Source organism: Chroicocephalus ridibundus, chromosome 5, assembly GCF_963924245.1.
Source record: "Chroicocephalus ridibundus chromosome 5, bChrRid1.1, whole genome shotgun sequence".
Lineage (NCBI taxonomy): Eukaryota > Metazoa > Chordata > Aves > Charadriiformes > Laridae > Chroicocephalus > Chroicocephalus ridibundus.
In genome coordinates this window covers 45,297,151-45,320,902 of record NC_086288.1, presented here as the reverse complement: position 1 = coordinate 45,320,902, position 23,752 = coordinate 45,297,151, and the positions used below count along the sequence as shown (strand labels likewise).

The 23,752-nt window shown below is 45.2% G+C and overlaps 1 protein-coding gene across 2 annotated transcripts in view; it reads left to right on the top strand.

Annotated features, from left to right (window-relative positions):
• Positions 1 to 23,752, top strand: part of PTPRA (protein tyrosine phosphatase receptor type A) — a 125,707-nt gene that overhangs the window by 39,588 nt on the left and 62,367 nt on the right. For both annotated transcript variants that reach the window (XM_063336018.1, XM_063336019.1), the window contains exon 3: positions 19,019 to 19,090. In XM_063336018.1, coding sequence (XP_063192088.1) covers positions 19,058 to 19,090 — 33 coding nt within the window. In that variant the 5' untranslated portion in view covers positions 19,019 to 19,057. The remainder of the gene's footprint in view (positions 1 to 19,018; positions 19,091 to 23,752) is intronic.

Genomic DNA, 23,752 nt, shown 5'->3' with positions numbered 1-23,752 from the left:
GCACCGTCCAACCTCACCTTGAACACTTCCAAGGATGGGACATCCACAGCTTCTCTAAGGCAATCTGTTCTGGTGTCTCACTACCCTCATGGTAAAACATTTGTTCCTTATATCTAATCTAAACCTACCCTCTTTCACTTTAAAGCCATTACCTCTTGTCCTGTCACTACAGGCCCTAGTAAAAAATATTTCTCCATCTTTCTTGTAAGCCCCATTTAAATATTGACAGGCTGCAATAAGGTCTCCCTGGAGCCTTCTCTTCTCCAGGCTCAACAACCCCAGCTCTCTTAGCCTGTCCTCATAGGGAGAGGTGCTCCATCCCTCTGATGATCTTCATTACCCTCCTCTGGACCTGCTGCAACAGGTCCCTGTCCTGTTGGGGGCTCCAGAGCTGGACGCAGTGCTCTAGGTGGGCATCTCACCAGAGCACAGTAGAGGGTCAGAATCACCTCCCTTGATCTGCTGACCACGCTTCTTGTTAGGTATCCCAGCCATCCCTGTGTGCCCTCTGCCCCATCTTCACTCCCATTGGGAGCACCTGTCCAGTTCTGCTCAGAGCTGTGCATGGGGGAAAGTAGAGGAAAGCAGGTTTTCCCCCCTTTTTTCTCCCTGGGATGTGGGTTTGATGGAAGCACTCAGAGGCAGCCTATGCAGGGCTCTGCAGACCATCGCAATGAGGGCAGACCCTCTGCCCCACTGCTTCAACATGTGCCTTCAGGGTTGCCTCTCGCGTGTGCTCTTGTGTCACTTTAAGAGCAGCAGCACCCAGGCTCTCAGACAGCACGGGGCCCCATGGAAATAATCTGATTTTTTTGGGTGGGTAGACTATTTCAACATCAAGACACAACCCTACGATTCTTGGCTTTGGGGTGCGACCTGAATTAATGGACTCAGCCCAGGCTGCCTTCCACCACACTGCTGTAAAGGAGGAATAAACTGAGTACATGAAAGGAGACGCGCAGAGTGCAGTAGGTGAGAGCTGCGGGGTGCAGGGTGAAAGTCCCTCTCCCTGCTACTACTGTTGAAAATTGAGAATGAAAGGCAGTATCTTAAAAAAAGAAAGTTCTGAAGGTGATGCTTGCATGTAGCTCTTTTTGTTCTATGTGGTAATAGTGTTATCTCGAAGCTGTCTGTACCCCTGATGCCCTTAGGTGTTCTCAAGCTCTGAAGTCTGAAAGCTTTTGTGCAGTGTTTAGCAAAGGACTGCTTCAGGACTGCAACACACGGGTCTTTTGGCAGCGTGGGGTTTGCAGTTGTTACGCAGTTAATCATTAGGCTACAGCTAAAGGAAAACAGAAACCCTTTGCTCGTTAAATGGGTGGAAAAGGAGTCAAGTTTTGCATGTTTTGCATAAATCAGGGCATTTATGCAGCAGTGTGATTTTTGTCGCGGGAAAAATCCACGGGGACCTCAAAGATAACGGGAACAGCAGCACCAAGCAGCAGAGGGTTGTTTGGTGGTTTTTTTTGGATGTTAGAGAAAATCATGTGGGCAGAAGTAGTAGGAGAGCCTATGCACCTATATCAAGAAAGCTTCTAATAGGTTTCACCAAATATTTTCCCAGTGAATTGAGATCGTGGGGGAGATAAGATGATACAGCTCACAAAATGCCTGGAGGTTCCCTTGAGAAGGGTGGTAAACTGGATTTCTGGGCTTTGAGGGAGCAGCCGTGGGGGAGTTATCAGGAAGACAAAGCAATAAATCCAGGATTACTGCTCGGATGTTTGCTGATGGTAAACAGATCCGTGAGATGCACAACAGCAGCTGGAAAAGCTGTAAGTGCTGATGCTGGATACAATGCAGTATCCATGAATTGGTTAAGAAAAACCCCAAACCCTCAGCGCTTAAACTAGTTCTGCAGGCAGAAGAGGTGGAGATGCCAAAATTGGGAGGAGCTTTGATACCCAGCGATGAAAAGCTGTTTCCTGACTCGGAGGCTGGAAGGATGGATTCTGTAGGTTAGAGTAACATGGGGACACTGGCTTTCCTATTGCTGTGTTCCCTTTTCACTGGGCGATATTTGTTATTTCACTTGGGTTATAACTTCCTCGTCGGCGCATGGGGGTGTGGGAGGGCGAAGGAAATGACACTTGCTTTCTTTGCAGGACGTTTCGAAGATTTGCAGATTAAAGGCTGGCTGTAAGAGCTAGGTGTTACCAGAGACGGTAGAAATAATGCGCTTCAGAGAAAATTCTTGCAGGTACATCAGCTGAAACCTGAAACCTGGCATTCGGGGTGCGGCAGAGGAAGATTGCAACCCAGCCAGTTTTGCTTTGTAACATAACACACCATGGAAAAGGGCCTGTTGCTTTTTTTAACGTGGGGATTTTCTTGTTTTGGTTTGGTTTGTTTTTTTGTTTTGTTTTTTTTTTTTAACCTTGTCTAGGCTCAGTGGTTTTCGGCACTCCCAAGCTCTTGCTCCTGCCTGGTGGGAGTTAAAGGTAGCCGTGCTTTGTTTGCATGGTTGCCTCCAGAGCCCTGTTTCCCTTCACGCAGTCACAATCAGGCAGGAAACGGGTTTCTTGTCCGCTGAGCCAGCCTGGTTTTCTCGACAGCGAAAGCTCCCTCCTTGCTTTCTCCCTGGGTCCTGCTGGGAAGGTCTTCAGCTCTGCTCACCCCCACACTTGTCTGTGGAATTCTTCCAGAGTGATACCGAGCCAAAGCTTTGGTCACTTAGCCTCACCTGGTTCTGCTTGATGCTCCTCGTAGTTTTTCTACCTTACCCAAAAAAAAATCAAGCACCCTTCCCTGCTTCTTTTCATATCATTGTACAAAATGTGGCCGTCACACCCACCGGCTTCCTTTTAGGTTTTGCCCGGCGCTGGGCTCTGGGCGCCTTGAATAAAGCATTTTATGCTGGGACGTGGCAGCGGCAGGCTTTCCTACTGGCATGACCAGACTCTCAATGTGACATTCAGAGCTGTAAAATACTCCCTGACAATAGCTGGTGTTGTTCAAAGAGCAGCATAAATAATCGAGGGTTGGTTTTTTTTTTTTTTTTTTTTTTCCAAGAAGAATAACATCTCCCCGGGCTGGCTGGGGAGGCGGAAGGCTGTTTGCATGCATAGTGCTGTGGGAGAAGTGTTGTAGTGGGGAGAGGGGTCTCAGGAAAGGTGTGACATCGCAAGGGGGGACTTCAGGTTGTTATCTGGAAGGTTTTCAACATTGTGGCTCTGGGATGTCTCTTAAAGGAAGTGTTGGGACCTCTGCTCTCTTGTATACCCATTCTTACACAAAATAAAATAATTCCACCCTCCAGATTTTTGTGTGTTTGTAGCATGACAGGCTGACTTTGTGGCACAAGCTTTAACTGCTGATGGGATGCCTGGGAAAACAGGCTCATAGGGTGGTTCAGGTGGTTAGATGAGGCCTCAGGAGGTCTCCAGTCCAACCTCTTGCTCCAGGCAGGGTCAGCTGTGAGGCTGGACCAGGCTGCTCAGGGCTTTATCCAGCTGGGTCTTGAAAACCTCCAAGGATGGAGATTGCACAACCTCTCCAGGCAACCCGTTGCCCTGCTTGGTTGACCTCATGGTGGAAAAGCTTTTCCCTACATTTTGAACATCTCTTGTTTCATCTTCTGCCCGTTGTCTCGTGCCCTCCTACCATGCTGTCCTGTGAAAAGCCTGGCTCTCTCTTCTGCCTGACCTCCTTGGAAATGCCAGAAAGCTGTTAAGCCCCTTTTTTCACCTGCTGCTGGTTGCTGAGTGTGCCCAGAGAGAAAAAGGGACAAATAAATCTGTATTTGTGGGGCTGCCACATACCTTAAGTTTTTCCTTGTCTTCCCATGTGCACCTGGGTCTGTCTCACCTCCATAGTATTCATAGATCAAAAGAGGGGGGGAAAGCTTTTCTGTCTTCATGTGTTCATTGGCTTTCTCAACTTAGAATCATCCAAATTAAACTTAAAAGTAAAGATAAAATTTTCTTGAAGAAGCTACCAAAAATCTGGATCAGCAAGTCAGTGAAATTTGGTCCCAGGTCATTAGCCCACATGTCTGGTGACTTTTCTCTTATGTATTCCTAAGATTTTTTTCCTTCCAGTCTTGACGTTTGTTGATTGCAGTGCACCTAATGGGTGATGTGGTGCCAACATCATTTTGGGAATTAGGCAGCTTTTCAGTGCTGTCACCTGACTATGGGGCAGAGCAACTGCTGATTTCATCCTTTTCTCTTCAACATGATTTTTCTGATCTTTCTTGTAATTCTTTCAAAAAATCAAGAATGTCAGCACTAGAGCAGCTTTTTTCTTTATAATTTCTCCAATACTGTGGAAATAAAGAATTGAAATAAATGTATTTTGTACAATGAATATGCACAGGAAAAAGCTTTTGTGTATCCTTTAGACTGAAGCTGACCCCAACCTCATCTATTAAAATTACATCTTTGTAAAAACTGATTTAAATGTGCTTATTAAAAAAAACTCCAACTGTTCTAAAACTAAGCTTAAACTGGAAAAAAAAATAAATACAGTAGTGGTGGCCGTGCACAGACTCTGCTCAGCACGTGACGTGGGTATGAATGAGCCCCGGCGGTTTTGTCTCCAGGCTGGATTAGGCACAGTTGCTACTGGTTACTGCGCAGCCTGGCTCGGCAAGGCTCTGCCGTCGGGGCCGTTGCCTTTCCTCTCCGAAAGCACCGCCGAGGCTTTGGATCCAACAGGGTGGTGAGGATGTGCCCTCAGCAGGGGGTGTCAGGGTATGTCTGAGGTCTTCCCAGCCCACACCTATACAGCGTCCTTTAATGTCATTTACTCGGTTTTTGGATGCTTAATAGTCCTTTGACCTCCAACAGCATCCAGAGGAAGCTTTTGCTTCTGGGATTTGCTCTGAGTTGAAATGTTCTTACCTTTATTTTTTTTTTAAAAAAGCCTCTTTACAGGACTGAAACCCCACGAAGTCTGCTTTTTAGCAAAGATGCAGTTTGGTTTTTAGCCCTGCCTCTTGCACAGGCAGCTGTCAGTCCCAGTGCAAGTGATGGTGGATTTTTTTTTGAGAAGTAAAACAAAAGCGGCTCATGGTTGGTGTGTGCTGCTTTCTGCTGTCGGGAGTGAAGTGGCAGCCTTGTTCTCAGCCCATTCCTGTCCTTGTCTTCCTGTGAGTCCATTGAACTGGCTCCTGTCCATCAACGATGCTTTTAAAACAAATGCGTGGGATAAAGCTGCAAAATCGCTCCCGTGTCAGCTCTGGAGTGATGGCTGCGCAGCTTGATTTGTTGATGTACAGACATACCCATGTGCAATCATTTTTGCTTGTCCGAGGTGTGGCAGAAATCATAACAGGGATAGTTCAGTCAGAGATATCGGAGGGCAGGACAGCTTCAAGCGCCCCATGTCTCGGTGCTCTAATCTGCAGCAGAGCTCAGGTTATTTTCCTTATGAAAATAATCAAAATCTGAGACCTCCTGGATCCCATACATGCTGGTCTGATAAAAGCAGCTTTAAATTGCAGCCTTGCTTAGTGGAGGTGGGACACAGTAGTGTATAGTCCCCTCCAGAAGTAATAATTGGGAGCTCCCGTATACAGTGCATTTAAATGTTAATCTGGTTGCATGGCTAAAGCACATGGTGGTGTCTGCACAGAGGACGCCTTTTGCTGTGGGGAGATCTCCCCTCCTGGTGCTGACCTGCCTGTTACAGGCTAAGCAAAATGCATTCAGGTTTTATTTCACCCTGGCAGCGTATTTTGAAGTATGGCTGACAAAAGCAGTGGACTTGAAAGCGGTGGTCCACACCTGGGCTGCATGGACACAAAAGGTGTGGACAGCTTCCCATCTCTAAGTTTGTCCCTGAAACAAGGCTGACCTTGCAGCCCAAAAGTACCGCCTGGAAAAGGAGAACAACATGGTTCCAATAAATGAGTCCCAGGTTTGGTTGTATGGATCACAAAAGCTACTTGCTTGCAATGTTTTTCTCAGATATTTGCTCATACTTCTTTATCATTGAGTGTTGTGCTTGAGTGAAACCACCAGCCGCCTTGCTTCAGTAGATGTTACTGCTGTGGGTAGCTCTCAATGCAGCATTGCCACCATGAACCAGGCTTGTAATCTTCTCTATTGCCGGTGAAATTCTCAGTCCTTCCAAAGTGATCACCTCCGGTTTATACCTGTATACCTGGAATTATTCCTCAAGCCGTGTTGTGCAATAAGGGAGCGTGATTCCACATGTGTTCTATAAAAGCAGAAGAGGATTTTGGGTGCTGTGTTGGAAAATCAAAGCCCTATTTGGGGGAACTTGCGGTCTGACTATCCAGTTGGACAAGCTCAGCTTTCCCTGCAATTTAAATATACTCTACCAGAATTTTAATCATGCCATTTTAACTCTTTAGGAGCGTGCAGGGTTTCTGAGCCACCATCGCTCTCCTGTTTAAATCATACAGTCTCAGAGGAAAAGAGCAGCTTTGAATGTGTGTGTGCATCGCCTTCTTATTCCTCTAGAAAGCTTTTACAGCTGCCATGTGTCACTTGGGATAATACAGAATATTTCTGCACAGTGCAAAGATGTCTTTTCCTCACCATCGGCCTTCTTGGAGCTTCCTAATCCTGCCTGTAAGTACGCATCTCCCTCTGAGCAGTTTTTTACCTTTACTCAGCTCCGAAGTTCCTTTGCATCTTTAAGGTTGGCTGTATGATATCTGTAACATCTTGGCACTTGAATGATGTTTTCTTGTTCTCAGTTTTTGCTGGCACTTAGTGCTTGAAAATATGGCAGTTTCCTAACTAAATTCAACCAGAATAAACAGTGTATATAGAGAGAACTTCTAGCTTGTGTATTTCAACAACATTGGAGGAACAGCTGTTCAGCTCAGGGAAAAGGCCCTGAAAATCATTATGTCATTTATGAGAAGCAAAATAAAAGAAATAATCTGCTAATGCGTCAGGTATCGGAGATAGAGATGGGTTTTTCTCAATTTTGTTTTGTTATGGTATTGTGGGAACGCAAGTGCACTTAGTCCCAGCTGGAGCTGCTGCAAAACCTGTGCTCTGAAATGCTGGAAGCTTTGCTGTTGATTACATGTATGCAGATGCAAACCCTGGGTGTACCTCGCTCGCAGATTGTTGTTCTGCCATCAATGAAAGTTTCTGCAGGAAAACCTTCATTTGACTAAACAAGATTTAGGATGGTAAGGAAAACAGGGATAGATTAGGGTAAAACAATTTGGTTTTGTTAATGCTGCAGGCTAGTAGTGGAAATAGAAAAAGAAAATTAATCTCCTTTTTCCCAGGAGTCTGTCTTACCTGGAGCATGTACCTTCCCTAAGAGGTGGTAGATGGATTTCTTTGTTTTTCCTTAGGCTTGTGAAAAGTCTGGGGTTTGGGAAAGAACAGCTACGTATCTTGAGAGTTAGATTTAGATATCTCATTGTAGCCTGTCTTATTAATGCCTGTTGTAGCTGATGCTTCTGGTAGGCTGGACCTATCAACACACAAAGTCTTCTGACTCTGTCCTGGACCCTGCGGCAGCTGGGTTAAGTTTCACTGCTCAAGGGTCTCCATCAGATGTGATGGTGAGACTATGCCTGGGCTACACTCATGCTTAGAGCCAAAGCTAAGCTTCTGCTCTTGCTCCAGTGCCTCCTACTGAGAAGCTTCCTACTTGGAAGATTGTCTCAAGCACTGAGTGCCTGACCATCATATGATCCGCAGAAACGTGTTTCACTTCCTTAGTGCCTATTGCAGTATGAGGCATGATCTATGGGGGAAAAAAACCACATTTAGCCCTGCCAGAGAAACCTCTTCCATGCAAATCAGCTGCTTAATCTGTCACCCTCGTGCTTCCCACACACCCTCCCTCCACAGGTTTGTCCAGTAGATGGGGCGGGAGCCTCTTTGTGGGGTAGGAGTTCCTACGCTTCTAACCAAGGCACCTAATTTTCCACAGGGCATCCCAGCCTGGTGGGTGCGATGCTGAGAGCTGCACTGGCTGCCTAAAGCTGTATCTGGTCCAGCACTTGATGTAGCTCCTGCCAATCATCCTACTTATAACTTACAGACTTTCAAATTTGGCTGCACCAGGGTTTCAGAGTTTGCAATGCTTAAGCCAAGCATTATGCTTATAGTGGGTGTCTGAGTACTTGGCACCTTTGCTGCTATTTTTTTCTTTTAAAGCTTGGGTAATGAATTGTGTCGAACAAATAGTGTAAAGTAGGAATGTGATAATCTGTGTGGAGAGTTAATCCTGGTTGGAGGCTTGCTTTTGCTTGGGTGAAGGACCTGAGCAAATTTGAACTAAAAACCTGTGGGTTTAAATAAAAAACCAAGCACAACCATTTAAAGGAGCATTTCGTATTTTTAAACAAAAAATACCATGGTCGGAGAGGACTTCCGGAGAACCATATGGCTTACTTTACTGCTGAAGCAGGGTCTCCACTAATGAAACAAAGCAGAAACCCCTGAAGAAAACCAAGCCCTCTTGCGTTCTGTCATCTGAAGACTGCAGGAGATCACCATGATGGATTAAAGAAAAGTCCTACAGCTGCACGTGACATCTGGCACCACAGCTCAGTCAAAGATTTTTCCATCCATGAGGAGGTCTCATCCATGACTTTTGGCTCCGCTTTCCATCTTCAATGTGTCCAAAGGTTACAAAATTCCCATGGTAGGACTCCTCATGTGATGTCGCAGGGATCTTACTATCAGCATGATGAGTCTCACAGGTTATGTCCTGCCATCCACTGTATCCCTCCAACAGAAACATCAAAAACTGGCAGAAAAAAAATCGGGTCCTGGGTCTTTGACTGTTAGGGGGAATTTGGGCGGTACAGACCAGGAGGTGACTCCTACAGGGTTGTGTCTCCAGAATTTTGCCCTATAGCCCTTCTGTAATATAATAGCACCTTACCAATTCTTAATGCTTTTAAACATGTTAAGGATTTTGTCCTGTAATTCTCCTGATCCTTAGGTCCGCTGAGTCACCATGGACTTCAGTGGTGTTTGGGGGTGTGTGTGTCAAAACTGTGAATTTTATCCAGCCTAAAACGTACAACAGAGGCAACATTATTCTTTAGTGCAAAGTGCTAAGTGATCCACAAGAAATAAAAGCCTGCTTTTGCAGCGTGCAAAGAGTCGGTCCCTTGCCTTTTTGGAGTTAGTGCTAGGGCAGCCCCTATTATAGGTGTGTGTCGTTTCAAGCCATTTATAAATAAATAGAAGCAAAAAAAATGTTGATAGTTCCTTGTTCTATATAAAACTGAGTGGATTTATTTGCAAACTTTATTTTGACAGTGAATCTAAAATCAGAGCCTCATAGTCAAGCCTGGAGGTGAAACTATTCCATGAACTCACTGAAGTGGTGCAGTGACAGTGACAGAAGTGAAAACCCTTTTTCCTTTGGTCTCTGCTGCTGTGGCTTAATTTCCGCCCCCCTCCAAGTTTAGCTATTGCTTTCATTAAAAGCCTTATTCTGCGCTATCATCTCTGCCAGAGGTTTGTTTGACATTCAAACGGAGCAGGACTGGGTCAGGGTGCCGCAGAGGTGTGTAATAGGGTGTCCTGATAACTGACAACAGATCTCACAATGCAGACCGCTGGCTCTCAAAGATGGGCCAGGGCTGTTGCATTAACCCTGCCCAACCAGAAAGGTGTTGGGGAATCCAAGCATTAATGACAGCCATAAAGGAGCCATTGCTTTTTGAGCAGCATGACTTGCTGTAGCTCTGAACTTGCAACCCGAAGGACAAAAGCACAATATCCCATCGCGACTACAATATTGTTGTATTTATAACCAAAGCTCAGAAATCCATCTGTGCAGAGGAATGAAGAACATCCTATCGCTGTCAAATGCTATAACCATTTTTAGAAATCTGGCTGGAGCTGGTTTCTTGGGTTGCTTCTTGAAGGGTCGCTCGGTGTCTCTGCTCCAGCTCTGCCACCTGTGTGCTCAGAAATCTCAGCCGAAACTGCTGCTTGACTCCATCACGCAAGCTGCATCACGTGGATCTGCCTTAAAAACAGCTCCTGATCACCTTTGAGCAGCTAAAGCTCTGCCCGGTGACTGGGCAGTCTTTGGGCTCGCCTTTGGTGAAATGATAGGGAGGAAAACCCAATGCATGGATCACGAAAATTAAACCTCTCTTGGCAGGAACGAGGAGGTTTCCATCGTGGTGAGTTGCATTCGTGAGCAGAGCAGGTGGTGGCAACTGAGCGTGCAGCTGCATTTGTGGTACTGGGCTGGCATGTGGGTAAGGAGCAGCCCATGTATCCTCTTCATCAGACACAGAAATTCCTGAATTCAAAAGCAGACAAGCCAACAGCCTGATGGGGATGTGGGATATTTTTTCTAGAACATTTGGTGAATCTAGGGATGAGAAGCATGAATGCCAGTTTGCTGTGTTCATTCACTCCTAAAGCGTATAGGATCCTGTAAATAAGTTGTATGTCCCGACAGCCCTGTTTGAGTAGCTCAGATTAGCACACCCTCCTGAAAACAAAGTCAGCCCCAAGCCACCAGCAGAAATTGGCCTCGTCAGCAGCGTGCGTGGTGCTCCTGTGCCATCTGCCCTATGGCAGCTCGTGTCCCCATTGCGCTGCAAAACATCCCATGCCTTATTACCACTTCCGAGCTGCTCCTAGCAAACCCGGGCTGTGCAGAGGACGACTGAGTTGTGCAAATGGGGTTGGTTTTTTTCCCTCCTTCGTAAGTATGTTTATTCATTACGGAAGTCAAAAGAGGAAGAGGAATAAAAAGGGTGCAAATGTTTTGCTAGTTTAGAAAGGAGACCTCAGCAACCGGGCTGCACGTTGCCCTGTGTACGACACGTTCAGTAGCTTTAGAGAGTCCCTGGCACGGAGCTCAGGGACACTGATGTGCCTGCCCAACATGCGTTCAGGTAGGGTCACAGCTTGCTTACATATCTACTTATATCCGTATCAGCCCATATGCCAATATTTGACTATCAAATCATCACTGATGAACGCCTCTCGCATACAGTTGTGCATTTCCTCTCTTCCCCATACGTGGCTCTTGGGGTCAGTGACCACCTCTGCATGTCGGGGTGTCTTTTTTTTCTCCCATCACTTCAATTTGTAGAGGATGCCTCTTTTCAAACAACTTTGCCCTATCTCCTTGTATCTTCCAGTATTCTTAAGAAACAGTGAGACCTAAATTTTGCAAGCACCAAAAGAAGATTGTGCTGGGTGCTCCTGGCCGTACTGCTGCTCCAGAACTCAGGCATCAGCCCTGCAGCCCATCCGTGGGAGCGGAGCCAGAAGGTACCTCGGAAAATGCAAGGGAATGATTTCTACATGTGCACGCAGATACGGCGAGGAAAGGAAAGCAGCAAGATTTGCCAAGGGAAACGGTCTTGTTACGCATGGCATGTTTTCTTTATGCATTTGTTTCCCCCTTTCCTGTGTTCAGGATGCGTTAATTGGGGTTTGAAGATTTGAACCCGTCTGGTTTATCTCTGGGTGTGTCAGTGCTGCAGGCTCTTATCAGGTGTGTCGCGGTGAGCGAAACCATTCAAACAAAACCCTTTCACGTAAGTTTGGGCGCGATATGCTGGGTTCGTGTGTTTAGCCAGGGTTTCGTGTCTGCACTGGGATGGAATTAGTCCACAATTAATGCTGCTACAGGAAAACTGATTATTTTTTTTGTCTTTAATAAATTATTTTGGGGGATGGAAATCCTAGGGTCATTTAGTCCAGATGAGTGGAGGTTAGAAACGTTATGATATATGAGGATCTATGGAAGCACCGGCACCAAAAATTAAGGCTACTGCGTATTAGAATCATGGAATCATTTAGGTTGGAAAAGACCTTTAAGATCATTGAGTCCAACCGTAGAATTAGTTGCGTGCGTTAGAAGTGTAGGAAAGCTTTACTTTCTGAAAACTACCGGCTTGTTCAGTTGTCAGGGAAGAAACCAGATGCTTTCTTTGCTGTTGATTGCTCGTTTAGCTTTGACATGCTTTTTGCTGGGATGAAAGGAGAAACATCAACAGGCAAAACTGCAAGAACTGGCGGCATTTGTTGCTGTCATGCCTGTACGGTGGTACTGCCAGTACAGTAAATAGGCAGGTAGAGTAAATAGGCTGGATTTTTTAAATTCTTTTTTACAAGAAAGAGATAACGATTGGATGCTGTCCCATTTTCAGGCTAGGAATTGTTTGCCAGACTTGAATTACAGGAATTGCCATAGTGAGGCAGATCAGCGCCTTGTGCCATTAACGCGGAGCTGGCAGGGGCCAGGGCAGCTTCGCACGCCGGGTCTCCGCATTGTGCTACCATTAGAAACAATTAAATAAACTGTTTGTGATGGAAACAAAACCAAACTGGTCTTATGCTTTAAGGGGATATAAAACAGTGAAGAATAACTTTATTGAACTTGTTCTTTAAATCTTGCTGTATTCCCTTCTTAGCAGAAACTGTTCAAACTGATGGTGCAGCCAGCTCATGTTTTGTATTTTCTTTTTTTGAACTGATTTGTTATGAAGAGTCTTTGGACGAAACCTTTTCCTGTTGCTTTGGCTTAGTTGCAATCCAAAACTGATCTGCTAGTGACAGACTTAAACTAATTGTCACCAAAGGGTGGAGAGAAGATTTTTCAAAGTTGCTGCTGTGACAAGGTGTTCGGTGTTGAGAGGGGCTTGGCAATTACTGGGTGCTAAAGCGCTGATGCTGGCCCATGCCAGTATGCACATTACTTCTTAGGAAGGAAGAGATGAGTTTGTTTTCACTTCTAAACTACTCGGGGAGGATTCTGCTTAAAGATGGGGGTGAAAGAAAGCCGCCACCCCGCCACTTGTGCTCGAGGGAAGCTGCAGAAGAGCAGAAGGAAGCTGGCTGCAGGTTTTTTGCTTTGTGCCTTGCTAATTCCTTTGGCCCTGCAGCTGGGACAGCTCAATTTTGCTCCCTGGTCTTGCTGCTTATGGAGCACCCCCCGATTCCCCTGTGCCCCTGCCCTTTTAGTATTTTTATCCTTTCACCTTTTGTTTTCCCTTTCTTGCAATAACTCAATTTTAGCCCTGCACCCTTTGCCTTGGGTTGAGTTTGGGGTGCTCACTGTGCCTGCTTGTAAACAGGATTTGTGGCTTTGATTGTCGATTCCTCCAGATACCTCCACAGGCTTTTGTAATATTTTCAGCCCAGGAGGTCTGCAAGGCATGGCTTGTCCCTGGGCTGCAGCCGGGCAGCTTCTGGGTGCTGCTGTAAAAACCATCTCTTGATATTTATAAGGTTGAAGCAGCAAAGAAGTGCAAAAGTGCAGGAACGCTGACATTGAAGGCATTAAAAACCTTTCACTTGGGCATCTGTTTCTGGGTGGATTTGGTATTTAAGCACAGTTATTCTCTGAAAATTGATTATTTTTACTTCATTCTGTACAGAGCGTATTGTATTTGCTCTCACCCGTGGCACAGTGAGTATTACCATATAGTTTCCTCAAAGTTGATTTTTTTTAATGCTTTTAGTGGTAGGTTAGCACTTGGTGCTTTTCTGCTGTATGTTTTTTAGACAGGAAAAGTGCCAGCATGTCTGTCAGAGGAAAAATCTTAGTTGGATCCTGGAGAATAAACCCTCTGAAGGGAAAGAGCTCAAGTCCCGCAGGTAGGGTTTTTCATCTTAGTGATCCCCTTTGGCAGCTAAATTAGAGACCAGTTGTGGTAGGAAAATTGAATGACTTCAGGAGCATCCCCTGGTGCGCATAAGGAGGAGGGAGTTGCGGTGCAACACCAGACCCACCCCCAGCCCACGGAGCTGGAGCTGAGCATCACTGGCAGCTCCGCAATGCTGTCCCCTGCACAGGGACAACAACCACGGCCCTGCAGGTGTTCAGGGCTCAGGCTACAGGATACCTGTAGGATATCTAAAAAAATCCATGTTTTGGTAGGAGACCCTGAAGGTCTACCTTGATAATTACCTACACTAGGTAGATCTGCTCGTGTATGGCTATTTAGCTGAATCTCAAAAAGGAGAAGCTGTCATTTTGCAGTTTATTTGTTCCTCCATTATCCTTGTTCACTCAATTGGTAAGATTTAGGTGTTTTTTTTCTTTTAGGGCAGGGTTCGTGAGGGATACTCTGATACATTCCAGATCCCAGCGAGCATCCCAACCTCTGTTGCAATTCAGGTGGGGCCTGGAAGGGGTAAAGTGCAGCGGCTCTGGTTTTTGTGAGGATGACTTGTTTCTTTGTGTTAGGTTTGATATAGCAAAGTGCAGAGATTTGAGTCTCCTGCTCTTTATTTGTCTTGCGTGCACCTTGATGTTTGTACTTTGGTCGTTTATTTTTTATAGCAGCTTCTCTCTGCCCCCATCTGTAAATCAGCCTGTTCCATGCATCGCAAGGGAGGTTAGGATGCGATGTTTAGGAAGTAGAGTTATTTTCTGAGGGTGGCATTACAGCTTACAGAAGAAACCAGCCTTTCAGACGAAGCAAATCCCAACAGGTCTCCTTGCCCCTCCTGCATTATTTAGGCTTGCTTTGGGTCATCGTGCGGCCGTCGCTGCCACAGCAGGATGCCAGCGGAGCACCAGCCTTTTCAGATGCAGCAGCTCACTCACAGCGCTGTCCCAGAGGATTGTGGCAGATTGCAAACACACTCTGCACAATCATACCATCCCAATTAGCATAATGATGCTGCCTAATTTATGCACAAATTGCCCTAATTTATGTGTGTCGATACATATGATTAAACCAAGCATGGGCAGAATAGGGTTCAGTCTCAACCCAACCAGGGAAGCCTAAAGCTGCATCCACCCCAAAATGTGTGAAAGGTCCAAAATTTCTTCTCCATATTACTAAAATACGGAGCTTTGTGTTGTTTTGTTCCCGCAGCTCTGGCAGCACGAAGGGGTGTGGGGCAGAACTAAACTCGTGGCAGGAGGTAAAAGAATAAAAGATTCCTGTGCTGAGATTTGCATGGATTAAAGGCAGCTTTAATTTGCCTTGATACATTTGGCTTTCAGGTGGATTACACAGGCGGTGGGATTTGGGGCTGTCTAGCCAACTAATACCTGCCTTACTTTTATTCTAATTATTTTAATAGAGATGGAGGAGTCCTATAACTGTAGGCCATCTTTGCCAACTCCAGATCTTGAACATTTTTGTGCGTAATGTTTTATACCATTAACGTTTCAATTAACAAACCTGCTGTTGTTGTCTGAAGTCCCGCCTAGTGTGGCCGTTCCCACATAACTTTCTCAGCAGGATTCTTCCAAAAGAGACCTCTTACGTCGTGAGCTTGTATTCCTCGTTTTTATAAAAGCAATGGTGTTACGCCATATCATTGTTCCATAGCGAGCAGAATGATCCCGCACAGAAATGTGCAGCTTGAGTGAACTCATTTTGGGTGCCTGCTGGTCCGCCGTGTCCACCGAAGTAGTATTAATTCCCATGACTTTAAGTATACCTGTTTGCTACAGAGGATGGCACAACCTGGCTGCAGAGGTTTAGCAGCTTTAACATAGTGGATGAAACAGGGTACCAGGCTGTGAATTGGGTTTAAGCTCTCCTACCAGCATGGTCACTGACCTTCTGCTTGAGCTATTCTGGGAAAGAAGAAACACCAAGGAATGGCACCTTTCTCATGGTCCCGGACGGCTTTTTGCAGGTACTGTTTGCAGATGTAATTGCGTTTTCAGGGAGGGAACATCCTACAGTTCTTTATAGCTCATGATAGGGCTCTGACCACAGCTGAGGTGTCAGGACACCACTGTATTAGTAGAAGCTGTTCATCCCCAAGTACGTAACTCACCATCCTTAGCATTTTCCTGTTTGTTGATGGGAAGCCAGCAAGAGAGCAGCAGTTTTGAGACTCTCAAGTGCTGTGAGATAAGCTTCCTCTGTTATTTCTTCAGCATGGTTGAACTCTCTCCTGTCATTAACTTGCACTTTGCCAGTCAATGGTCCAGCCCTTGGACCAGTTCATCTCCAGGTGATGAAGCCTGCAGGTGAGCTTGCAAGCACACAGCTCTTAATCTTCCATTTCTCAGTTTAAATAAAAACACAAACAAAACCAATTCACCTGACTTCTTACCAATAAAACTGTGAATCTAAAATACGAGAGCACAAGGTAGACCTTCTCCTTCACCTTGCTTGCAAGGTTTGCGAAGGAGTCTAATCTTTCAGCACAGCACCATACAGGAAGACATTTGGCTGCTGAATCCAAGGGTCTCTTTCATAACTGAAGCTCTTTCTGAAGCAGCTTTATGTTACAGCATTGCCCAGAAACACCTGGATCAGGTCAGTGTTGGGTTTCCCAATGCTGCTGGACTTGGAAAACTAAATTTTGGCTGTAGAGAATGGAAGCTCCTTCCTGTAGCTAGTGTGCCTTCCTTACTCACGATGTGCTATAACTTCTTTCATCCAAACATATACAACTAACGTATACAAATAATAATTACAAATAGTGATCATACTGTTCCTGAGGCTGGTAGGTTGCAGCCACAGCTTACCGCAGTCAGCTGACTGCACCAGATCCTCAGGATACCATGTTTTTGGAGGATTATCTGGCAAGCAGATTACATTGCTGGCACGTTGGGGCACAGTGGGGTTGGGGGACGGCAGACGAGAGGAAAGGCTTCTGTGTGGACAGGGCTGAAACAGCCAAATGTGGGACACGCCACCTCCTTTCAGTTCTGTCGTACGTTTGCACTTGGCAGTCGTGTTTCCTCTACGCGCAGGCCGTATGACTAATTTCTAAGAACAGATGTGGATGTAAGATATTCTTGTAAGCATTTATAACGTAAGATGTTTCTGCTCTTACATACTCGAGCGACTTGAGTGCATGCCTGCACCACACTCCTTACCTGTCAAAAGGAATGAGGTTTATGACTCACTGCAAGTCATGCATCATGAATTATTCTCTTCTGGTACTGATCTGTTTTTACAGCCATCTGAAGGCGCAGCCTGCTCTAAAGCCCATTCAAACATGTTGTTTTGACTTTTATAAGCTCTTTTGTTTTCATTCTGCCTTTACATTTGCTTTTTTTCGTTACCTTCCAGTGTCTATTTTTCCTTCAGCAAGATGTCGGCCTCATCCTGGAAGGAGCCATGAGCGTACACTGCATGTCTCTTGCTCCAGGCTTTGTAAAAACTCATCTTCGTTGCCGATTCCCTTTTAGCTCTCAGATGATGCTAATAACGGCAGCAGAGTCTTTTGTTCCATCAAGGCTTTCTAAAGCTGGAGGTGAATGCAAGGTCTTCCAACTTTTCTTGCACTTCTCAGTACTGTCCAAGGCTGCACTTTGAATCTGGCAGCTTTGTGAATGAAGGAATAAATTGACCATGAAAATATTGACAGCACAGTGGCTTACGCCAACTTCCTGATTTGGTCCTGTAAATTTACCCCTTTGTTTAAATGCATATAGCTAACTGAAGGACAGAAGGACCTCATCCCCATTGCATAGGGAGGAGAGGACAGGCTGAAGGCTGGACTGTGTTTCTGCAGCCCCTAGACCCTTCTGCCCCAGGACAGCAGCGTTTCTGGGAGGTGTTGGGAAACGCTGGATCATAAGGACAAAAATGCAAGTGGTATGGGGGGACCAGCAAGTTTGGCACCTCGGGAGTTGGATTGCTCACTTTGAGCCAGAGACAAGAGAAAGCAGACGCCTCAGCCGTTCTGGGGTTGCCTTAAAAAAGGAATATTAGGAATGTAACGCAGCTCTCCTCCTCCCTGCCAGATCTAATGTCTTTTAATCTGCTCTCTCTCAACCTCTCTTAAAATGGAAGTTGCTGGTTGCTGGTGGTCTGCTCGGGTTAAGCAGCGATGCTGGCAGACTTCAGAGCCGACATGATCTCCAGGTCTCATTGCTTTGAAGCTCCTGGTTCTATCATACTCAACTAAATCAGATTTTTTCTTCTCTGTGAAGGTAGAAATCAGCCTTGTGCGCCCATCTGATTGAAGTGCTGAGACTTGTCTAATTGAACAAGTGCTCGAGTCAACACTTGAGTAGGATGAAAAGCAGCGAGGAGATCACCCAGGGATTGTGTCTGAGCTACGCAGCTACTTGGCACCGACAGAGCAGATGGCTGGGTCACATCCTGCCCAAGGCTGGGGAGAAAAGATGTCTATAGGAAAAAAATATTAATTTGGTTAAATATATTCAACTCTAAAACTAGAACTGCCTCAGGTCTCTAATTTCATAATTTATAGCATCAGCCCAGAAGATGGGATTAATGAAAGGAGGGGTTGGTTCTGCAAACTCCTGCAAGGAGCCCGCTGCTGCCTCAAAGGTGATGTAGGTAAAAAATATTTTGGGAGGGAGAACAGAGATGCAGAGTGGGAGTGACTTGGCTTGTCATGTAAAAGTGGGAATAAACTGGGAATAATCCTGACTTCATGAGTGAACCGTGAGCCCCTGCAGTGCAGCTCTGATGATGAGCTGAGGAACCCACATCCGAGAGCTGGTGGAGAGGGAGGCTGGTTTGTGCAGAGGTGTGAAAACATCACAAACATCACTGCAGGTCACCTGAACCGCAGGGACAAGCTTCAGCCTGTTCCCTGTAGGATTGCACTTGATCCTGCAGCCAAAGTCTGTGTCCAGAGATGTTTGGGCTTGGAGAAGTCCGCTGGTGGCTGTCTCACTGACAGGCCATCAAAAGTCCTGGTGACTTCAGTGTGGCTTTCTGACCTCTTTCCTTGGGGTGGGAATGAATGAACATACACAGAACCGCTTTTTCAAATGCCCCACCCGCAAGGCAAATGTGATGCCTTCGCTATGATAAAAATTATCTGCTGCTTCTAGCTGTGGACCCTCCTAAACCTTGCTTTACCGCAAACAGCAGTGCATGTAGCAAGTGAAGCTGTGAATGTCAGAGTCTCCTTCTCATTTGTAACTGCTGCTGCTGACCTGCTGCTGCCCAAAAAGTGCCCACAAGCACTTTTAACCTTGGAAACTCCCATGGTTTTGCCTTCTGTATTTAAAAGTTATTTTCATTTTTTCAAGTGTGTCTCTAGCGTGAGCAATAATGAAAAGCTTCATGAACTGGAATCACCTTGCTGGTGGCAGTAGAAATACTGTTTTCCAAAGATGTTGATGAATTTTAACTCTGGTTTTAAAAGCTTTTTTATTTGTTTGTTTGCAGGGGACACCACTGGAAGAGCCTTTATGGGGTCCTAATGACATGCAGGTGGACGATTTACTTATGATAATTAAGGTAGGAAGAAGCGTTGTTAATTTTGGCATCTTGGCATTTGTCCTCTCCTTGAAATAAAATCAGGCTCACCGGTGGCCGGCCCGTCATTGCTCTATTTTAGAGTTCAGTACACAATGATGGCACTATGGAGCAGCACACGGCCAAGGCATTAACTTGTTGTGTTAAAGTGTCCCTTTAAACACAGGGGGAAGGGAAATCTTATTTAAGAACTACCTGGGAATGTAACTAAGTGGAAAAAATCCGACTTCCTCCCCTAAAGGATAATAAAGTTTCTGTTGGTGAGAGTTGGAAGGGGCATGACTCTTACTTGAGAGCACTCAGCACAGGGATTTTTTTGTTCTGCTGAAATATAGTGGTTGAGTAGGAATTCAGGTTCTAACTTGCCATCTCAAAAAAAACCCCTAAAAATATACTTTATTAGTTTATTTTCGTCATCTTGAGCTTCTGTGGAAAGCTGGTCTATCTCCAAATGTGGCAAGAGAGTACTCAGTTCTTGATTAATGAAATGGAGGAAAATCCCTGATGTTAAATGCACTAAACTATTGGACAGACTTAGAAAAGAAAATACAAATGCATACAGAGTTAAATGTATTTGTAAGTAGTTTTGATGATACTTTAATATCTGGATTCATGTTTTGCTGGGTCATTTCTGCCACGGTTGTTGTGGCTCAGAAGCATCATCAGGGTGGTGCAATGGTTGCTGCTGGTCTCTGCCTCATGTTGTAGTCGGAAAGAGGGTCTGCCCCATAGTCACCATAAAGACTCTTAAATGTGAGTCGACGTTTCCCCTTACTGTCAAAAAAACCCAGGAGGGCAGAAGTAGACAGCAAGTGATTTGTGATGCAAAAGCCATCTTGACTTTATGCAGGCAAGAGAACCCTACGCCTTTCCAGGCTTTGCTGTACACATTCTCATAACATTTCAACTTACGAGCCTGAAAAGGTGGTAGAGCTGTCCCAGAGTTCCCACCACTATAACAAACCTCTGCAATGTGCAAATACCCTAAATATAGCAAAAGTGGATGCTCTTCTTCGGAGTCCAGTGAGATTTTGGTGAGGCCAATGTCACGGACACGATTTTGTTCTTGCATTTATTCGGACTGTAGACGTGTAAGAAAGCATCGTGGGTGAACGTGGGGTGTGTTATGTCTATCGTATTTTAACACAAGCTTTCCTTTATATTGCACTTGGGGCTTACACTTCTTATTAGCACGGGTGCAATTAGTGGTTTGGTAGGTGTTTGGTGTCGGCGGATAGTTTACTGGCTGAGTTGTTGGAGGGAGAGGGGGAGATTCAAGCTCTAACAAGAGCAAATTCTTTTAGTACAGGTTTACAGTTCTCAAATGTATTTGTACTTTCTGTTTGGCTTGTGATAAGATGCACTACTGTGGAATTTGCTTGGAGCAGGGATTTGCATGAATTATTGTTTCTTACAAAATGAACATCTGTGCAAGCCTTCTCCCTGTGCTCCACGGTACCAGAGCACCCATTAGAAGAAGGATGTGTGTGCCTGGATGCAGTGGTGAGCAAAAGCCAAGTGCTTGGGGGAAGGAAAGATGGAGCAGTAGAAAGAAAGCTGCTGAAATCAAGGGGAAAACCCCTTCTGGGCTGTGCGACAGCGTCTGGATGTGTGTGTTTATTTTATGTGCTAACTTCTTTCCTTCCCGTCCCAGCACAATTTTTTAAAAAGCAACATCCTCCCGCTAGGAAAAACTTGGAACTCTTGCAGAGTTCAGTTTTGTATTTAGGAAGTATAATGCCATCAATCACAGGAGCTGCTGATTGAAATGGTGTGGACCAAAAATACACCGTAGATGGGAGTAAACAATCATTATGGAAGGTCTCTTGATTCTGCACTTAAAGCATTTCACTTGGAGGGTTTCACGTTCTCGTAGAGAGATCTTTCTGTAAGTCGCTAATTAAGCAAATTAGCTACAGTGTCATCAGTCTGTCTACAAAAAGCAAGAAGCTGGCATTTTGAAGAAACTTTCAAGCTGCAGACTCAAATTATCCCATATTTAAAATTATCATGTCTCATAGGAATGGAAAAAGTGATGAAAGAATCACTTGAAGTTTGGGTAACTTAAAACCAGGATTCGCGTAGAAAGGCAGGTTTTTTGTTTACTCAAAATTCTACGTGAATGCTAAGCCTGTCATCCTCACTTAAAATACTACTAAACTTCATGGCATTAAATAATTTGCCTGTAATCCTTTATTTTCATTTTGTAGGCAGTAGAAAAGGCTAAGGTAAACATGTCAGGGTGTTCATCTAAAATACTTTGTGTAATGTACTTATTTTCTCAAAAGTTCGTTTTGGTAGGGGAAAACGCGGAGGAGAATTTCTTCGTTTACTGAATTAAATCCCCATGACACACAGCATCAGGTATAGGTGTGAGCAATGAGATGGGTGCGGCATTAGTGGTCCCACCATTCGTGTGAATGGTCCTGGGTTGGGAAGAGCGCTGGTGTGTGTTGAAAACAATGGGAGCGAGGTGCATAATGAGATGGAGATATAGCATTGTGTTGTGACATCTGTATTTGAGTATGCAAAACATTGCCAGATATGCTGATTAATAATAGCTAGCTGATGCAGACACCGTTTGGGCTGTGTGTGTGTCCTGGCACCAGTGGGTTTTTTGAGGGTGTTACAGTTGTGCATATGGTTGGAGGTAAGTACAGGCTTACAGTGAGCTACTCAAGAGGGCAGAAAACCATCCGGGCGAGGAGGTTACAGTCATATCAATACTGGTGCAGTGCTAAGCTGAGTGCTGTGTTTTGTTGAGAGAGTGAGAACTAAAACCACATATCTTATTTCAATAAAGTCCATCCAAAGCCATTCGCTACCTTAGGACCATCCATATCCTTCCACGTGCCTTTTCCATCTGCATTGCCAACATATTTTTGGGGAGGTGGGAGCCCAGCCCTTCGGATTTGCAGAAGGTCTTGACATGTGTGGTTTTCTTTTCACCAGTTCCAGCAGTGCCGATTGCCAAGCTGATGTTTTTGGTGCTGCCCACAATAACTGAAAGATCTTTCCTGTTCTATAAGAGTCGGTAATTGTGGTTGGCTCGTTCCTCTGCTGTGTGTTCCCGTATTGACTTGAAATTTAATTTTTCATTGGAGTGCTGCGGCTGCGTGGCTGCATCCCCTCCAGCCGTTCCTTCCAGCGTGAAGGCTCCGGCTGCTGCAGCACTCAGACCCTGCACCCTCTCTCAGGAGCAGGTCTTAAGGATTGCTCTTCAAAAAAGTGCATTCGCATTGAGTACATGCAGTTGTGAGCCAACTGCAAGAGAAGTGAAGAGGAGGTGAGAGGTCAGGACCTGTCCCAGTGCTGCACTGGTTCACCCTGGTGGCTTTTGCATTGGGTGGTGACCAAGCCAAGAAGTGATCTTATAGTTTTGGTCAAAGCCACCAACAGCTGTAGTCCTTCTCAAACCTTTAAAGGTTGCTGTCAAATTTTGGCATTTGTTGATGTGCAGCCTGACCCTTGGAGGGCTTTTTGGAACTCAGAAGTTGCCCTTAGACCAGAAACCACAAATTACTGGTGCTCCTAATTCCCATAGGCACTTCTCCCCATGTCTTTCCTATGAAGCTTCAGACTTCTACATGCAATTTGACGTCACCGATGTGAGCTGACCTGGCCTGCTGCATGCAAAAAATACCCTGGGATTTGTATGAACTGTTTCACAAACCGTCAGTGCTAAGCACAAACCTCCAGCGTCTGTCTGTTGAAGCTGAGTGCAGGCTGGGAACATAAAGGAGACAACTGCGTACAGAAACCACACCAGGCAGCATGTTGGGACCTGCACCCCGTACCTGCAGCTGCTGTGTATAAATAAACACATCCACCCTCCATCTTATTTCTGACAACTACCTCCCTGAATAGTAATTATTATTTTTTTTTGGTAGCTTGTTCTGCAAGCAGGTTTCCTCTTGCAGGTGTTTAGGAAGACCTCATTTTCATATTAATTCAGTGCTACTATCAGTGCGCAGGCATCGATTGCTCTTGCATCCTTCTGAGGTGTGTGATTTTTCTTGAAATTCAGTCCTGAAAAACTGATGCCAGCAACTGATGTACCTGTCACCTGAGTCAGATGGGAAACTGCGCCAAATTGGTGGTTGCCTCAAAAATACGTTGCCAGCACTTGTTCTGCAGGGTGTAGCAACCACAACTTCAGCTTTCAGGAGGGTTGCAGCTGTGGTCTGTTGCCTGGGTTCAGGTTTTTAGTGGTGTTTCGTTGCTAAGTTTTGAAGGCTTCCTTAATATCATGTCTCCACTTAGATCAAGCAGTGCTAATTACAGCTAAACAGTTACTGCTAATACTGGTGGACCTGAATCTATAGGAACAATTTTTTTCATGTTGATGTCTTCAGACACATCTCTGCTTTGATTATATTTAGTCCCATAAAAGGATAGAGTTGATCGACTTCTCCTTCAAAAGAGTAGATCCTTCACATCAGGCAGATAACATATTAGGCAATTTGACTGACTATTTTTACAGCTCAAAATGGATCTTTTTCTGAGCAAGTAATGCTTACTAGCTCCAGCCAAACCTGCCTTCCTCTGATTGATCAATGTTGTGTAACAAGATGTGAAGGCACATTACTCACCACTGGAGAGTTGATCTGCTGGTCAGAACAATCATAGATGACAAGTCGACAA